At 42.4% G+C, this 18,772-nt stretch overlaps 1 protein-coding gene across 4 annotated transcripts in view; it reads right to left on the bottom strand.

Annotated features, from left to right (window-relative positions):
- The window catches only part of aifm4 (apoptosis inducing factor mitochondria associated 4), a 93,117-nt gene that overhangs the window by 50,283 nt on the left and 24,062 nt on the right, over nucleotides 1-18,772 (bottom strand). For all 4 annotated transcript variants that reach the window (XM_043718519.1, XM_043718518.1, XM_043718516.1 and 1 more), the window contains one exon: nucleotides 3,207-3,293. In XM_043718519.1, the coding sequence (XP_043574454.1) occupies nucleotides 3,207-3,293 (87 nt within the window). The remainder of the gene's footprint in view (nucleotides 1-3,206; nucleotides 3,294-18,772) is intronic.

The following is an 18,772-nucleotide window of genomic DNA, read 5'->3' as shown; positions in this document are numbered from 1 at the left end:
GGAAGGGTTTGGAGGGATATGGGCCGGGTGCTGGCAGGTGGGACTAGTTTGGATTGGGATACCTGGTCGGCATGGACGGGTTGGACCGAAGGGTCTGTTTCCATGCTGTACATCTCTATGACTCTATGAGAATCTTGCTAGTGAAAGACAAGATGTCCATTTACATGCATTTACACCATCTTAGTGCCTAATCTTGCCTCATTTATATGCAGATTCCTGTTCTCCCATTACTACAGAGAAACCAGTGACAATTACTGACATGAAAGGCACAGAGATACTTGGTGGCTCAAGCTCACTGTTTTGGCTCCCGGGCGTCCATCTTGGCCAGCTGACTCAGTGGACACATTATACGGTAGTGACCATCTGCAAACCTGGTGCATGGGGGTTGATATTAGACACACACTAGCCTCACCATGTTATCATGGCACATCCCTTACCCACTCAGAATACACATTTCTCTTTCATTGTTGTACTTTGGAGTTCACCCACACTTTGCATTGTAAGGTTAGTGCCAGGACAGTTTGCACACAGAAGAAGGCACCTGAATCATGCACTGGAGCAGGCTGTACTTCAGGAATCTTTGTTTGGTCTCTTAGCCCTCACTCACTTTGTGCTTATTTGGATGCTCGCAGCATATCGATCTTGCACTGCCTTGCCTTTTTGAATTTTGACACCTCATTCAGAACTCAAAGGCTCACTGTACTTCTGTCTTGCCTTGCCTTTTAATGCATTCCTCTATGTGATGCTTGACACTGAACACAAATATGGTGCGGGTGCTGGAAATTCTGTCAGTTTCTGCGCACCGAGTGCTCCTGCTGCTGGTTAAATCCTCGATGTCATAGATGCATGATACATAAATCATGAAGCAAGCATTGCCTGAGGAAAATTACAATTTCTCATGTCAGGGAATGTTCTATGAAGATCCCCAAATTTGGCAGATGATTTTTGGTAAAATTCAGCCCAGTAAATGTAGAACATAATCCAGATATAATTCTTTCAGCCTTTTTCCAAAGCTTTCTACAGTGAAACTACTGGCACATAAGGGCCTATTTTCATCAGTTCAATGCTTCCTAATTGATTGCCATCAAATTGAAGCACACCCTGCCAGGAAGCATAGAGTCACAAACAGCATCTTCTGAATTTCACATGTAATTGAGAATGTGTGGACTCCGGAATTTTATTCAGTTTCAGGGGAGTTTCATCATCATTACTCTTACAAATCGCAAGCCATAATTCTGTGAGATCCTAAATAGTTGCTTGTGTGCGACTTCAGATATCACATGTGTCAGCATAATTACAGATGGTATTGTTACAATGTGACTGCATCACCTAATAAATGAATTGGTGAGAATGGGGAAGGAGCTCCTGAAAACCAGAACATGGTTCCTGAAGATCAAAAGTAGCTCCTGAAAAAAAAAATCGACCCTCATCGAGTGTTATTGTGGTATGGATGTGAATCCTAATGTCTCCAAAGTAGATATTCATTGTTCAAGCTGAAAATCCACTGCAGTATTGCAGGAAGTCTTGAATTGTTAGAGGGATTCCTTGAGATGAAACATGAATTTATTGGTTTCCAGTGGTTCAGATGACCATTAAAAATCCCAGATACTGAGCAGCTGTCTTGGTGTGCTCACCATCATTCCTCTTTCAAGGAACTTTTTTAAAAAGACAATTGTACAAACTCTGTCTGTCCTTCCTTCATGTGTTGTTACTGGGACTAAAATGGCTCTTGTGCTTGCCTATGTCAAAATAGTCAATACATTTCAAAATAATTCATAAATTATATACTTTAAATTGTTTCAAAATTCCATCTTTGCTTTCTTTCCGTGCAGTAGGACACAGTGGGGGGCTACATTTTTGAATACATGTCAGTTGATTGAGGGGGATTGAGTTTAAGAGCAGTGAGGTTATGCTGCAGTTCATTAAAGTCTTGGTTGGACCACACTTGGAATATTGTGTTCAGTTCTGGTCCCCTCATGATAGGAAGGGCGTGGAAGCTTCAGAGAGGATACAGAGGAGATTTACCAGGATGCTGTCTGGACTGGAGGGCATGTCTTATGAAGAAAGGTTGAGGGAGCTAGGGCTTCTCATTGGAGTGAAGAAGGATGAGAGGGAACTTGGTAAAGTTAGCCAAGATGATGACAGGCAGAGATAGAGTGGCTAGCCAGAGACCTTTCCCCAGGATGAAATGGCTATCAGGAGGGGGCATAATTTTAAAGTGATTGGAGGAAGGTTTAGGGGACATGTCAGAGGTAGGTTCTTTACACAGAGATTGGTGGATGCATGAAGTTCATTGCCAGTAGTGGCAGAGAAATGTAAGTGACTCTTGGGCCCGTGGGTGATAGTACAATGAAAAGGGTATGTAGGTTAGTTTGATCTTAGAGTAGGATAAAAGGTCGACACAACAACACGGGTCAAAGGGCCTTTTCTGTTCTATGTTCCATGTTAAGAGGGGAAGTTTACCATCTCTCAGCGCATAATGGGAAATCACAGAGCACCATCTGTGATCTTCTGATAGACAGTTGTACTGGATAAACCACTTTGCAGTCAGCACCTACTTTGAGAATTTAGGCTAAAAGGTGCAAAAGTGCTTGGAGGAGGATTAAATGGTGATTAATTGTTCAAGCGAAGAGTTGTGATAAATGTGAAATATTAAAGGTATCTTTTCTCCTCTCTAATGGCAGTGACACTCTTGTGATTTCCTTCCATCACTTTGTGCAGCAACAGTATTTACAAATGCAGTAACATTTTCTCTGATGAGTATTTCTTGAAATGTGTTCAAGATGTACAAATTCTCAGAAATATCAACCAGACAAAATCTGTTAACACTGACTATAACATCAGGAGTAAATAGTGTTAACAGAATTATTTTCCCTCTCTTCATAGTTATATTTATTTATATTAGGAATTCCCCCTGCACCTTCTTGAAAAGCCTGCAATTATTGAGAATGGGGAAAAAACAAAAATACATTGGGAAATTAATCATTTGAGTTTTAGTAAATTTGGATCACATTTCTTTTTGTTCAAAATTGAATTAAAGTTGATCGTGAAGGTTCTTCTCCTGAACTGGAAAGCACTGATGAAATTTTAAAGGCATAGGCCTCTTTTCACTTGTGACACTTGGTTTTTTTTAAAAAAGAAAAACTCATTAGTTTAGCAAAGAATAGTCATACAATGCTGTTACAAAGAGCGAAGTCATGTCTCACCTCCTTGTTGATCAACACTTCAATGCCGTTCGTTGAGTAGAACTCTGGCTTCCGTAACAAGATATGTTCAATGTTGATGTCTAAAGTCTAAAAGAAATACAATAATCTGGTTAGCAAATATAATCATGATACTTTTCTGCAGGGAAAGAAAGAAAGGGCAATGAAGAAGGTTTTTGGCACACTGGCCTTCATCAGTCAGGGCATTGAGTTTAAGAGTTGAGAAATTACATTGCAGTTGTACAGGACATTAGTGAGGCCACACTTGGAGTATTGTGTTCAGTTTTGGTCACCTCGTTATAGGAAGGATGTTATTAAACTGGAAAGAGTGCAGAAGAAATTTACAAGGATGTTGCCTGGACTTAATAGTCTGAGTTAGAGGGAGAGGTTGGGCAAGCCCAGACTTTTTTTTTTTAAAAAAAGAGTGTAGGAGACTAAGGTGGGGCCTTATAAAGGTGCATAAGATCATGAAAGGCATGGATAAGGTGAACATAGTCAGGTCTTTTTCCCCCAGAGTTGGTGATTTGAGGACTAGAGGCCATCATCTTAAGGTTAGCGGGGAAAGAATAAAAGGGAACCTTTTACACAGAGAGTGGTACGCATATGCAATGAGCTGCCGATGTTAGTGGTTGAGGCGAGTACATTAATACCATTTAAAAGGCAATTAGACAAATACATGAATAGGAAAGGATTAGAATGATATGAGCCAAGTGTAGGGAAATGGGGTTAGCGTGGATGGACATTTTGCTTGGCATGGGCCAGTTTGGGCCAAAGGGCCTGACTCTATGTTGTAGGCCTCTATGACTCTAAAGAGCTACAATAAGTTAGCTGAATGAATGTTCCTGTGGACGCGAATCAGACAATGTGTGATGATAAAACTAATACGATCAGCTCTGAGCTCATGCAAATACTTGCCCCCATCCTAGCCAGATGTTAAGAGGACACTAAGAGGAAGTGAAGCAAAATGGATGGATTATATTTTAATGAAGGCTAACCAGTATATGGCCATGTCACAAGTTTACATTGTGAAGATAAAACTAAAATTACAATAATTGTGGTAATAGAATAATTGTGTTGAAAGGCATTTAAAATATATTATTTTTGGAATTTGGATTATTTTTTAAGAGGAAAAACACACAAATGTGAGTTTGGCTGCAAAGTTTTTTTATGAAGAAAAAGAGGTCAGAAAGTTATTCAGGAGCAGTGACCTCAAAGCACTAGTTCCAAGAAGATGTATGACTGAAAACAAGGGCTTGGGAAAACTCCTGCAGCATTAACTGAATAAGATTTTGTACTTTTTGGTTTGTTCGCACATTCAGCCATTAGTTTTGTTTTTAACTCAGTTCAGAAAACACTGGCCTTTTAATTGAGACGAATTAAGAGTTGAGTTCAGAATCAAGTTTCTCTTCTAGCAGATTTTAGTTAAGTTTAGTTCAGTTCAGTTCTGAGAAAACTGAACTGTAGGTTGTGAAGCTTACAAACTAGGAGAGTTTGGAATAAGAATCATTAAGTTGTTAACATTGAAAAAAAAGGCCATTAGAATTATGGAATGGTCAAACCACTGGACTTAGAGGAATTGTAAAATTGTCAGTTCAAGTAAAAACAACTGGAAGGAGTTAGGGAAATAAACATTTACAGGGTTGAGATAGGAGAATAATGTCTCCGGACTTGATTCTCTCTAAAGGATAGTATTGGAAAACAATACTGCTTAAAGACCTTACCAACTGTCCTAATAGCATGATTTATTTGTTTTATTTCTTGTGTGTAATAAATTGAAACACTGTTGTTGAAGAACACCTTCAGCCTCATATGAATATATTTCAATGACTAACCACAATGTTGATGAAACAAAGCAAAAATAAACATGCAGTCTATAAAGCCAGGTTTCATTATGAGATCCGACTTGTCCAGTAGTGGGGATCATGATGTTTTTGTACTACATGGTAGGAGCAATTTCCTCACTCATTTCTTTATGCATACACTTTAGGATTAGTCTTGTGTCAACAGACTTGTTAGGAATCTTAAATTGCTCAGGAAATAGTTACAATTGTATGCCTGATTTCAAAATATTTAGGCCTTCTTTGCATAAGACAGCCATCAGCATTCCTCGTTAAATCCATCCTAAAAGGCCAGAGCAATGCCAAGTTGGATGGTGGTGACATCCTAATTTTTTGTAAAAAGCATATCTCCACACAGACATTTTCTTTTCTGTGGGGAGTAGTGATGTAAAGTTTTCTGGAATGATTAACAGTACAAAAAAAATCATGCCCTAAGTACACCTTCAGAGGCTGAGAAGTCTAGCAGAGGAGTTTAACCCAGACCTCTTGGCTCAAAGGTATGAACATTACCAGTATTCCACAAGACTCTCTGCCTGAAATTAAACTACTGTCAATCCTGTGAAAAACTTATTTCATTTATATACCAAATTTCACAACATCAAGAGGTTTCAAAATATTTTACACCCATTGCAACAGTGAGAGCAGCTGGAATGTTAGTTTATAGGCTCCATTTCACTTACTAATGCTGCCTTTATATCTCTATTTCTTTACTCAGTATTGCTTGCCAGTCGAACTGTCAAAGGCCAGTTTACATTTCCCATTAATTCTCTTCAGTCTACTGCTCAAAACATTGGATGTTTCTTCAACACTACAAGAGCCATTTTCCTTCCTGCGTAGCAGCATTGCATGTTTCTAGTGTTAGCTTTGCCAGATGTTATAGTCATGAGGTTATTAGCATCCACAAAGGGCACCTTCACTAGATGTCAAGGTTGAATAAATTCACTAGGTCACTGTGAGAATTTGGAATTTGCCAATCCAGAAAGGGAGCATTTTCTTCTTCTAAATACAAATGGGAAGCATGGTGGCTCAGTGGTTAGCACTATTGCCTCACAGCACCCGGGTCCCAGGTTCAATTCCAGCCTCGGGTGATTGTCTGTTTGGAGTTTGCACATTCTTCCTGTGTCTGTGTGGGTTTGCTCCGGTTTCCTCCCACAGTCCAAAGATGTGCAGGTCAGGTGAATTGGCTATTCTAAATTGCCCATAGTGTTAGGTGCATTAGTCAGAGGGAAACGGGTCTGGGTGGGTTACTCTTTGGAGGGTCGGTGTGGAATAGTTAGGCCGAAGGGCCTGTTTCCACACTGTAGGGAATCTAATCTAATCAAATATTAGCAAAGTGCACTCCCAGATATGGTACTGACCAAATGAAAAACCAGTTGTTCTCTACCCAGCCTGTAATATGCCTTGGCCCTGAGCCTGAGAAAAATATTTTGTGTTATAGATCCACAGCTTGCATGATTACAATCTTATCAGTGGTCTCTAACAACCACCAGAATTGTGATGCATTAGGGTCATGCATTAACATAACCAGCTGCAGATTGAGCCAAAACAATGGAACCAATGTTAAATTATACAACAAACATTACAGAATGTGCAGGGATCACATTCATTAAATTGTAAAGGAGTAAGGATGAATGTTGGCATCAATTCTCCCATTTGGCCAACACATAACAGCAGAAAAGCAGTTGAAATACTGTGGAAAAAAAATGGCATCAATGGTCTTTATTTTTAGAATGTCCACAGCTCATCTGGAACAAGCAAATTAAAACTTTTTACATATAAGCAAATAGTACATACAGAATATGTATGTATTTATGTCATATTGTGTTTGTGATTTATAAAATTAAATCATTTGTGATATGGTTGAGTACAATATTTATAAATGTTATGGTGCTGGCATCACACGGTTATTTCCATAAAACAGCTCATGACATGTCTCGCGAACATAAGTCAGATTATGTACTGTTAACATTTAAAACTTATATGTCCAAGTTGAGTCTGAAATGGTTGTGGATATAAATTAAGTGGCTATTTGTAGACAGAGGGAGACCCATAGAGTGGCACACCTACAAGTGCAAGGAAACTTCAAAAAACAGCCCTTCAAAAGGGGGAAAGGACAAATCAAAACAAATTGGATTTTAATCACTTGTGATTATGAAAATAATGAGAGGCTGACAACCCACTGCTTAATAGCAAGGCACCCTCTGTGCATTATGTTCCAAACTGAAGAAACATTTTGTGTCACCCTTTTTAAGAATACATATGATTAAAAGCCAGTTTAAACTCTACTGGAGTGTCCTAGTGGGACTAAACATTCTCATGTGTGCCAGCTTGAGTTCAAGTGTTGGATGGTTGAAATATTCTCTCTTAGTCACCCCTGTGTTGCAAGTAAAGAAAATGTCTCTCACTCTGAGTGAGGCAAACCAGACAAAAGGAAACAAGGTCAAAAAGTCTGCAAAGGGACCCTTTCCCACCCTGAAGACTGGAATTCAATTACATTCAAAAAGAATCAGGACTATAGAATTTTAACCAATCATCAAAACTAAAGATGGTGAAACCATGTGTTCAGTAACCCATGGCAAAATTGCCAATAATTTCCAGTGTAACAGCCATAACTTTCAACTCCAATTTTAATGAACAGTTCAGAGGCTGATCCAAATATCTGGGTTCAAAACCTCTTACTTCTTATTTTTAATATATATGTTATGTTACTAATTCTTCTCATGTTTGCTAATTAATAAATTCACACTGTGTTAACTCAAGGAAGCCTGGCTAAATTGATTCCATTTAAAACATGTCGATTTAGGTCTGGAAACAGGGTATTCACAACGGACCAGTTTTTATAATAACTTTGTTATGACTAATGACCCTAATGGTTTGTTAAAGCATGATTCCAGAATTAATAACATTGTTATTTTTCTATTCTGGATTTAAACATGGTACCTAGGCAAATCTGATTTTACTTCATATCCTCAGCTCCTTGAGAGAATATTAAACATTACATTGTTGGCTGGGGTGGGGGGGGTTGGGTGAGAGGGAAATGAAAGGATGTGATATATCGTCATTCTCAAAACATATTATTTTGCCGAGTTCTGAAAGATTGGATAGCTCTGAAATTGTGTAGAGACTGTCATGCGATTAACCTATTCCCATTGATTGCAATGCAGGTGACATGCTAACTCTATGATGCCTGCTCACTTCTATCACCTCTGTATTGAACCAGTTCAAATTGTGATGTTCATTCTTTGCACACATCAACAAGAAGCTAATGATGAAAGGCTAGTGTGATAAATTATGTTTAATATATTATTATTTGGGAATGTGTGTGTTTTCAGTTCTGTGAGAGTAACAATTTTTCAAAGAGGTCAGAAATCATTTGTTAGTTAACTAAAAACATGGGGCAAAATCTGAAAGAGGCCTGAAGGACATGGGCTATTGCAAAAACATGGCAGAAGTGTAAGGAATTTAAGCAAGACCACTCAAAATTAGGAACAATCTATTGCCTCTTTTAACTAAGAGTTGAGATTCATACTAGTCAGCAGCAAGTTGCTCATTATAGCTTGTAAATGACCTTATTAGCTGTACATCTTATCTCATTAATATACAGCTTCCTATCCTAATACTCTCCACAAGCAAACTAGGTGCTGAGATAGCTTGATATGGAAATCAGATTGGGTACCTGGCAACTTCAGCTCACTGCTGAAGAACTTCCAAATGAAGTACCAGGCACCATCATCTCACAGAATGCTCCATGGGCACTGGCCACATATACTCCAAGACACTGGCATTCTTGATAATTGTCAGTGTCTAAAAACCAACATGGCACATCTCTGATAGCAAACTTCTGCACTTAGTGCGCAATGGCATCTATCACTGTCATATTGCAGGAAAGATACTGTACCCTGAGGGACATCCTGCTCAGCTCATGGACTGGACCAGGTTGTTCACTTGCTCTTATAAATGCACATTTGCTCTGAGCCTAACTGAATGCTTCCAGCACCTTGTTTTTCCTTGCCTTTATTACACCTTGCCTTTCAGTCAGAGATACCAGGCTTACAGTACTATTTATTATCTTGCTGTTTAGTATGGACACAAGGCCAGGAAGCTCACCGTGGTGTGAGAAGTTCAAACCAAGAGTGGTTAATTTGTCTGTGATAGGCAGACCCTTGGCATACCTGACCCTTCTACACACAAAGGCACATGGGGTTACCCCACCAAACCTTGAGAGGCCAAAGGGGTCAACAGCCCAGCAAGGCTCCCTTCAGCCCAGCTGTGGAACCAGGAAGCGCACTCACATGTAGTAGGATGGAGAAAAAGAAGAAAAACGATTGAGGGCACTTCTGTGGAATGGGTAAAAATAGCTTGTACATCACTTTCAGTTTATTAATATACATTCCTGTATTTAACTTGCGCATGGTTGCGAGTTTCTGTGTAGGCACTGAATGCATTTTCAGCTGATCCCATAGCATTTCATGGCCACGGACAAGTCTCAATGGATGGAGGTCTGGGTCAGGAAGCAGAAGGAACAATGACCTTTGCAAGGTCACCAGAGACGCCAAGAGGCGATACCAAAATAAGCATTGAGACCCAGACTAACCACATGGACCGCAGTCATTTGTAGAAAGGTTTACACTACATAATGGGCTACAAAGCACAAAATCACAGGCACCAATACATCCATACCAAACAAGCTTAATGCATTCTGTGGTCACTTTGAACAAAAGGTAAGTGAAACGATGTCACCTGTCCCAACTGCTCAGATGCACCTGTGCTCACGGTCACCGCCACAGACATTAGAATGGCCTCCTTGAGAGCAAACTCACAGAGAGCGACTGGCCTGGATGCAGTCCCCGGCCATGCACTCAGATCCTGTCTGAACCATCTGGCAGGAGTACAGTTGGTCTGCTGTAGCACGTGTTTCTTGAACACGAAGTGGCTTTAATGCGATTGAAGAATTTAGACCATTATTTGTAGAACGTGAACTTTCCTTAGCTATATTGGTTATAATATGATTCTGGCCCCATTAGTTTAAATGGCGTGGCTATTGCATGATTTTCTTATAACACGAGATTGCACGAAAACAGAACTAATCAAGTTATATCAGAACCGACTGTATTTGCTATCTTTATAAAATATCTCTAACCTTTCCTTACTACAGTCTGCAGTCCCCACCTGCTTCAAGAAGACCACCATCATCCCAATACCAAAGAAAAACCATGCAGCATGCCTCAGTGATTACTGCCAGGTAGCTTTGACCTCCATAATTATGAAGTACTTTGAGAGATTAGTCATGGCTCACTTTAACTCCAAGCCTACCAATTTGCCTTGATCTATTGCAATTCACCTACTGACAACAGGTCCCACAGCAGGCGCCATCTCCCTGACCCTACACTCATTCCTGAAACATCCAGATAACAAGGATACCTATATCAAACTCCTGTTTATCGACTATAGCTCTGCCTTCATAAATTCCAAACTAACTCATTTCTAAACTCCGAGACTTAGGTCTCAGCTCCCCCCCTCTGTAACTGGATCCTTGACTTCCTGACCTATAGACTGCAAACGCAAGAATAGGTGACAACACTCTTCTACCATAATCATCAACACCAGTGCCCCGCAAGGCTGTGTACTCAGCCCCCTACTATACTCCTTACACACTCGTGACTGTGGTCAAATTCCACCCCAACTCCATTTCCCAGTTTGTGATGACACCAACTTTGTATTTGGACATCAAACAATGAGGCAGAATACAGGAAAGAGATTGAATGCTTATGGCATGGTGTATCTCTCCATCACTGTCAGCAATACAAAAGGAGCTGGTCATTGACTTCAGGAAATGTAATGGAGGACACGCCCCTGTCTGCATCAATAGTGCTGAGGTGGAGATGGTTGAGAGGGTCAAGTTCCTGAGAGTGATGATCACCACAATCTGTCCAGACCACCCATGTCAACGTGATGGTCAATAAAGCACAACAATGTCTCTGTTTCTAGAGAAGGCTAAGGAAGTTCAGCATGGCCACAAGGACCTTATCAATTTCTATAGATGCACCATAGAAAGCATCCTAGCTGGATGCATCGCAAAGTGGGTTGGCAACTGTTTTTTCCCAAGACCACAAGAAACTACAGAGAGTTGTGAACACAACCCAGTACATCACACAAACCAGCCTTCCATCCACTGACTCCATCTATACTTCTTGCTGTCTTGGGAAAGTAACCAACATTACCGAAGACCCCTCCCATCTCAGTTATACTCTCTTGCACTCTTTGCCTTCGGACAGAAGATATCAAAGCTTGAATACATGCACAAATAGGTTCAAGAACAGGTTCTTCCCCGCTGCTATGAATGGACCTCTCAAACGTTAATGGTGATCTCTCTCTCTCTGCACCTTCTCTGTGGCTGTAACACTGTATTCTGCACACTCTATGATGCAATCTGAATAACACACAAAACAATGCTTTTCACTGTATCTCGGTGCATGTGACAACAATAAATCAATAGGTCAGTATAATACAAATGGCATTGGGTCATGCTGGCACCTTTGTCCTACTTCATTCATCCTTCCAAATATTTCGCTCCCTCTGTGCACAATATTGTAGCTATCAATGAATTCACCCATCAGTGGCTGTGCCAGGGAGGGACAACATACAGAGAGGGTCAGTGCTGTAGGATGCTCAGAGAGTAGCGTGGATGTGTGTGCTGAACAGTGCATGAGTTTGTGACCAATGCCTTTCCCTGTAAAGGCACACACTGAGTCAATTACTCTGCCCACTCTAAGTGTGGTCAAAAACAATGTTTCACCCTTGTGCACTTTTGATCTCCAGCATGATGGAGATGAGAGTGAGCACTCCTCTTCCAATGACTACTATCCTCAGACTGAATGTACTGGAGAGCCCCCAAATATCCACATACCCTTCTTCACAACCCACCCTAAAGCTTCATGCTTCTCACTTCCCCAAGACTCCATTCAGTCCATTTATATCCGGCTGAACTTGCCTACCATTTCCACCCAGTCCCTGGCATAGAAGGTGACCATGCCAGGTGTGGTCATACACTGCTGCACCCTTGAAGCCAGGGTACTCCTGACACGGACAACTCTGCCTCATGTTACACCCTGCCTAGTCCTTCTCTTTGCAAATCCTGCTGCTTCCTTTCACAATTTTAGTGGGCTTTCCCCCAGAACCTGAAAGATCCAGTGACAAACAGGAACCTGCTAAACAATGTATTCACCTGCTTATACAGTAACCTCCCACAGCAATGGCCAAACCCACGTACTCCCCGATCTCTTTCCATTCCCCCTTATTTTCTGTAGATGGACCCAGTGGACTGATCAGGCCCACCTCAATGACTGACATGACAGGACAGTCCCAGGCATGATGCCTCTGAGTGGTGCTGCTAACATGTCCCTGACTGAATTAGCCCGAACCCTGGAATGGCTGCTACAAAGACAATAGACTAATGGTGGCCCACTCTCTAGATTGGCTAGATAGCACAGGCATAGCCTATAAAAGATGCCCTTGACTGGTTTGGGAGGTTGCCCTTAATCGACTGTGCTTGAACCCCCTGACTCTAAGAGTTGGATATATAGCTGTCTACTTGTGGGTTTGCCTCACCAGCTGCTGGCATACACAGTAGATCAACATAGCACATTGCCATTCTACATAGACTGAGGACTGCTTAGTATCAAGGTAGGATGCCCATTTTTGTGCCTGTCATGCACAAACAGACATAACAAGGCAAGACAGGAATGCTGTGATTATGCATGTAGGCACAAAGTCAGTTGGCACCAGGAGAAGCAAGCAAGTAGCTCGGAGACGTGGCCTAGTCCAGTTTGAGTTTGGTTCTATGCACAAACTGTTCCCGCTGCGCTTCAGTGTGTCGGTGTGGACTTGTTGGGCCGAAGGGCCTGTTTCCACAATGTAATCTAATATATAATATATAATCAGTTGTCTAGCTTCCCCCAATGTACCCACTTTTTCCTACTGTTACTTCAATTGCAAAGCATACGGTTTGTGAGATTAATGCAAAGATCAGACAAAACATAAAACGTACTGTTCGTTAGATTGATGCAAAGGTACAACAAAACGTGTAAACAGAGAGAAAGTGTGTGTGTGAGAGAGAGATCTCCACAAGTACAGAGTAGAAGTATATAAACAGGCAAAATTACTGATTATGCATTTACTCTAATAAGCAATCAGAAAATAAAGGAGGACTCCATGGAACTCAAAATAATGGGTGGAATCCGATGGGTGTTTCGGCGACATGGGCAACGGCAGATTGTTTGGCAGAGCATGGTGATTATTGCAGTGAGGCCCACCTTGATGTCAGGAGCAACTCGTGTTATCCATACAGTGTGGAAGCAGGCCATTCAGCCCATCGAGTTTACGCTGACCTTCCGAAGAGTATTCCACCCTGTCCCTGTAACCGTGTATTTCCCATGGCTAATCCACCTAACCTGCATATCTTTGGATTGTGGAAGGAAACTATAGCGCCCGGAGGAAAAACACACACACACACACCAGGAGAATGTGGAAACTCCATACAGACAATTGCCCGAGGGTAGAATCGAACCAGGGTCCTGAGGACTGTGAGGCAGCAGTGCAATCCACTGACGGTTAACTTTTATATTTTTGGTGCAATTTCTCAATAGGTAGTGACAAGATGCCAATTGACAGGGATTAAGCTTGTTAAATGTAAGTGCACAACTTGCCTCGTAATATTCAACCTTCCATTTTACCAAATAAGCTCGATGTAGGGAACACCTGACAAGGAAACCAGCATGGGTATTCAGCAAATTCAGCTGGCTGAGTGATCCCTGCTGCCTGTGACCAAACTGCAGCCCAGAGCTTGATCCATGGGCACCAGCCCCATGCACCCACTGACATTGACATCTGACAACTGACAACCCCTCGTGCCCATCTGAGCTTTTGTCCCCTGCACTAGTAATACTCTCTCAAAACATAGAGCATACCAGCAACAAACATTGAAAGGCTACAGCGGGAACAGTTTGTGCATAGAACCAAACTCAAACTGGACTAGGCCACGTCTCCGAGCTACTTGCTTGCTTCTCCTGGTGCCAACTGACTTTGTGCCTACATGCATGATCACAGCATTCCTGTCTTGCCTTGTTATGTCTGTTTGTGCATGACAGGCACAAAAACGGGCATCCTACCTTGATACTAAGCAGTCCTCAATCTATGTAGAATGGCAATGTGCTATGTTGATCTACTGTGTATGCCAGCAGCTGGTGAGGCAAACCCACAAGTGGAAGGAAAAAGTAATGTGGCTAAGTAAATTGAAACAGCAACAGAAATAAGAACATAATAGCAAACAAAGCTAGTTATGTTCCCATAGGAACTAAGATAGCACCTTCAATGGAATCTGATAAGGAGAAAAAGGAAGTCTGCACCTTTGTTCAGGATTGGGTGGGGTGGAGATAGGGTGACTCCAACCAGAATCAATAAACTGTAAGGTTGCCAAATGTCTTCAGTATTAAAGCTGTCCATTTGTGTTGCCACAGCCACACCGATAACAGCTTCAACAGAAGAGAAACAACTGATACTCGGAGTCACAAGACCTAACCTTGCACCAAACCTTGTATACATGTCATTTCAAACTCTTAACCATACCTTCAAAACCACTGCTCAAGTGCTGTATTATAAGCAAACTTCCCTTGTAATGAATATAATCTAAACATTGCCACCTATATGGGTCAACAGCAAATCATAGACTTTGTTGTCTCAGTCAAATCCCTCGAACTCAGCACCGCCTTCCTAACCTGCAATCTTCTTCATGACCTCTCCGCCCCCACCCCACTCCGGCCTATCCCCCTCACTTTGACCGCATGGCCTTATTGTATTGGTGTAAGAAATTCAATAGCCTCTCACAGGTTATTAACACCAATGAATGAATCTTCAAATGCAACATACCATCAACAACAAATACAGCCTTAGCACAACCTGCTACAAACAGCTGAAGAGGGGTCACAGCTCTCCCTTTATATTAAATTTCTCTCAGGCAGTTGTAATAACTGTTTTACTTCTTTAAACTAATTTTAGAACTTAGTTGTCACATTAATCTCAGTATAACTGGATCAAATATGAAGGATAGAGTCGAGTGTGTGGTGCTGGAAAAGCACAGCAGGTCAGACAGCATCCGAAGAACAGGAGAATCGACGTTTTGGGCATAAGTCCTTCATCAGGGCTTATGCCCAAAACATCGATTCTCCTGCTCCTCGGATGGTGCCTAGACAGCTGTGTTTTTCCAGCACCACACTCTCGACTCTGATCTCCAGTATCTGCAGTCCTCAGTTTCTCCAAAAATGAAGGACAGCCAATTCCAAGATTTTCTTTATTGAAAATGATTACCTACCACCCCAACCACTAGCCCCCCATAAAAAGACACCACACACACAAAAACACAGCCATTGCAGGTAATAAATATGCTTTTTCTTTGCTCAAGTGATGCCGTTAATATGTCATGTTTCATTTTAAGCAGAACACTTGTATGTTGCCTTTCATCTCTCAATATGTACAATTATCGTGCAATTCTTTGTTAAACAAGAGATACAAATTTATTGACTTCTCACTGAATTTCAGTGCCTGTGATTAAAATGGTAATTCCAAGGCAGCCAGCTTTTTTATATTCATTGGGTTACCTGAGCTTGTCAGGTGGTCAAAGAAGCCTACTACCTCAGAAGTGTCCTTTTTTAAAATCATTTTTAATTCATGAAAGTCTCAGTTAAAGTCAAAAGATGAAAACTGAATGTTTATGGTCAATTTTGGCTACAATTGTAACACACTGTTTAAATCATCACTGTATCTCAAAGGAGCAATATGCAGAGATGTACGTACAAATAAATGTCTGAAGCATTGCAAAGCTGGCCATCAATGTCTCAGATCAATGTTAAGAGGCACACAAGTTGTGACAAACTTAGAGTTTACCTTTTTGATCATGGAACTTTGTTTACCCACTTGTGAATCCAATCATGCTGAGTAGCTGTCAATTTTGCAACCTTCATTATAGCACTAGCGACAGCCACCCAACATGGACTTTCTGCAGTAGGCGCTTCCACGTGAGCTCAGCTTTGCTGGTGCAGCTCAGAATACCACCAACACAGTTGTAGATTACAGTGCACAAGTGGAGCTCATGGGATGCCTTAGCAATAAAGCAACATGGCCTCCAACACATTATTCAATTGTTGAGATATTCACAGTAGTGATTTAGGGAGATGGGGCTGGGATGAAAGGTGAGGCTGGGGGGAATGGATAGAATGGAGTTGGTAATGTCTCCACTGTGCAAAGGCCTGTTCTCTCAAGAAGGCAGCATTCTTCCTTCACTTGGCCACTCTGCCCGTGTCCTTGCTATTAATTAGCAGCCGACAGTGCATATTACTTCTAAAGCCTGTTCTGGTAACGTAAAATGAAATGTAGTTAGCTCTCTTTGAATAGAGACTTCCATTACACAATAGTGGAAAGAAAACTGGAAGATGTCGCATAAATTGGCAGATTCAACCTGGAAGGTGCCAGATGCATAACCACAGTTATCTTCATAGTTACTAGATCAACAGTCCTTGCCTTGATGCGGTTTCATTGTGGCTATAGCAGGTAGGGAGGACAGTCTTACGGAAAGGCAAATATCTGGTATTATGTTTCTAATGGAGGTTCAGGCAAGAAAATCATTTCCTGAACACCCCAATGGCTATGGCCTCCTGCATCAGAAGACGACATTAAAACAGTAAAACCTAGAAATGATGCAAATTAGACCAACTCATCTGCTATACCTGAAAATGGAAGCCCAGTATGAGCAGGACATGCATTTCTTATTTTAGGAATTTTTGCATTTCTTTCCCCTCTCGGGGACAGCTTGCCTCTTCCCCATCCTCAGTCTCTTCCACTAACTTACCCAGTTTTGCATGGCATTTTGTGATTCTCGAAGTCACGCAATATTGGAAGGGGACTACTCCTCCATCGCCGCTCCCTCACCACCAGACACATGGAAGAAGAACGCCTCATCTTCCGCCTCGGAACACTTCAACCCCAGGGCATCAATGTGGATTTCAACAGTTTCCTCATTTCCCCTTCCCCCACCTCATCCTAGTTTCTAACCTCCAGCAACACGATCCCCTGACGTGTCCGGACTTGTCCGACCTGCCTAGCTCCTTTTCCACCTATCCACTCCACCCTCTCCTCCCTGACCTATCACCTTCATCTCCTTCCCCACTGACCTATTGTACTCTATGCTACTCTATCCCCACCCCCACCCTCCTCTAGCTTATCTCTCCACGCTTCAGTCTCTCTGCCTTTATTCCTGATGAAGGGCTTTTGCCCGAAACGTCGATTTTGCCTGTCCTCGGATGCTGCCTGAATTGCTGTGCTCTTCCAGCACCACTGATCCAGAATCTGGTTTCCAGCATCTGCAGTCATTGTTTTTACCTCTACTGCTAATACAGCCAAGTCTGGGGGTAAAAGGTCCTTCAGCAACTGCCCATTACTCCCTGTAGACTTTTGAAACAAATGAGAGCATTAAACACTTGTAGAATTGTGGCAACAGTGAGGAGAAAATCAATCTACAATTAATCTGGAATGATGACCCTTATACATAGTTCTTATAGGAGATTGGGTCACACTGGGAGGATTGCAGTGTTGGTGTTCAGTTGAGCATAGTTAAAGTTAAAATAGAACATTGCTCAGCATGGAGCTCCAGAATGATACTGCTGCTGTTGACAATCAGCATTGCACAGGGCAAAAGTGAGGACTGCAGATGCTGGAGATTAAAGTCGAGAGTGTGGTGCTGGAAAAGCACAGCAGGTCAGGCAGCATCTGAGGAGCAGGAGAATCGATGTTTCGGGCAAAAACCCTTCATCAGGAAGCCTTTTCACCATCCCTCCAGACCTCCCCCTCAGTGAGGACGACTGATCAGTCCTCAGCGAAGGCCTTATCTTCATCTCCCTCTGCTCCCGGAACAACAAGTTCAATATGCGTCGTGACATCGAACACTTCTTTAGCTGCCTCTGCCTCCGAGCTTACTTTTTCCATCAAGACTCCCGCCAGCTTCTGAGGACCCCTTCACCTGTCTCCAACACACCCCATCCATCTGGGCACCCCGTGCCAGTCTGTTACCCACCCTCGACCTCTTTAGTTCCAACTGCCGCTGGGACATTGACCGCGTCAACCTGTCCATCCCCCCTCACCCATTCCAACCTCTCACCCTCACAACACGCAGCCCTCCACTCCCTCTGCTCCATCCCTAACCTCACCATCAAACCAGCGGATAAAGAAGGTGCACTGGTAGTTTGGCACACTGACCTCTACACCGCTGAAGTCAGGTGCCCCGTTGACCATGACCTCATACCCCATCACCAAACCATCATCTCCCAGACTGTACACAACCTCACCACCTCAGGGGATCTCCCAACCACAGCTTCCAACCTCAGTTCAGGAACCCCGCACCGCCCAGTTCTATCTACCACACACGATCCACAAGCCTGACTACACCAGCCGACCCATTGTCTCAGCCTGCTCCTGCCCACCAAATTCATCTCCACATACCTCGATACTGTCCTATTCCCCCAGTCCAGGAACTCCCCCCACACATTCCGGACACCACCCACGCCCTCCACCTCCTCCAAGACTTGTGTTTTCCTGGCCCCCAATACCTCATCTTCACCGTGGACATTCAGTCCCTATACACCTCCATTCACCAAGACCATGGTCTCCCAACCCTCCGTTTCTTCC

The sequence above is a fragment of the Chiloscyllium plagiosum genome, chromosome 28 (genome assembly GCF_004010195.1).
Source record: "Chiloscyllium plagiosum isolate BGI_BamShark_2017 chromosome 28, ASM401019v2, whole genome shotgun sequence".
Taxonomy (NCBI): Eukaryota; Metazoa; Chordata; class Chondrichthyes; order Orectolobiformes; family Hemiscylliidae; genus Chiloscyllium; species Chiloscyllium plagiosum.
The sequence above is the reverse complement of the archived record's forward strand: the minus strand, read 5'-3'. Positions and strand labels throughout refer to the sequence as shown.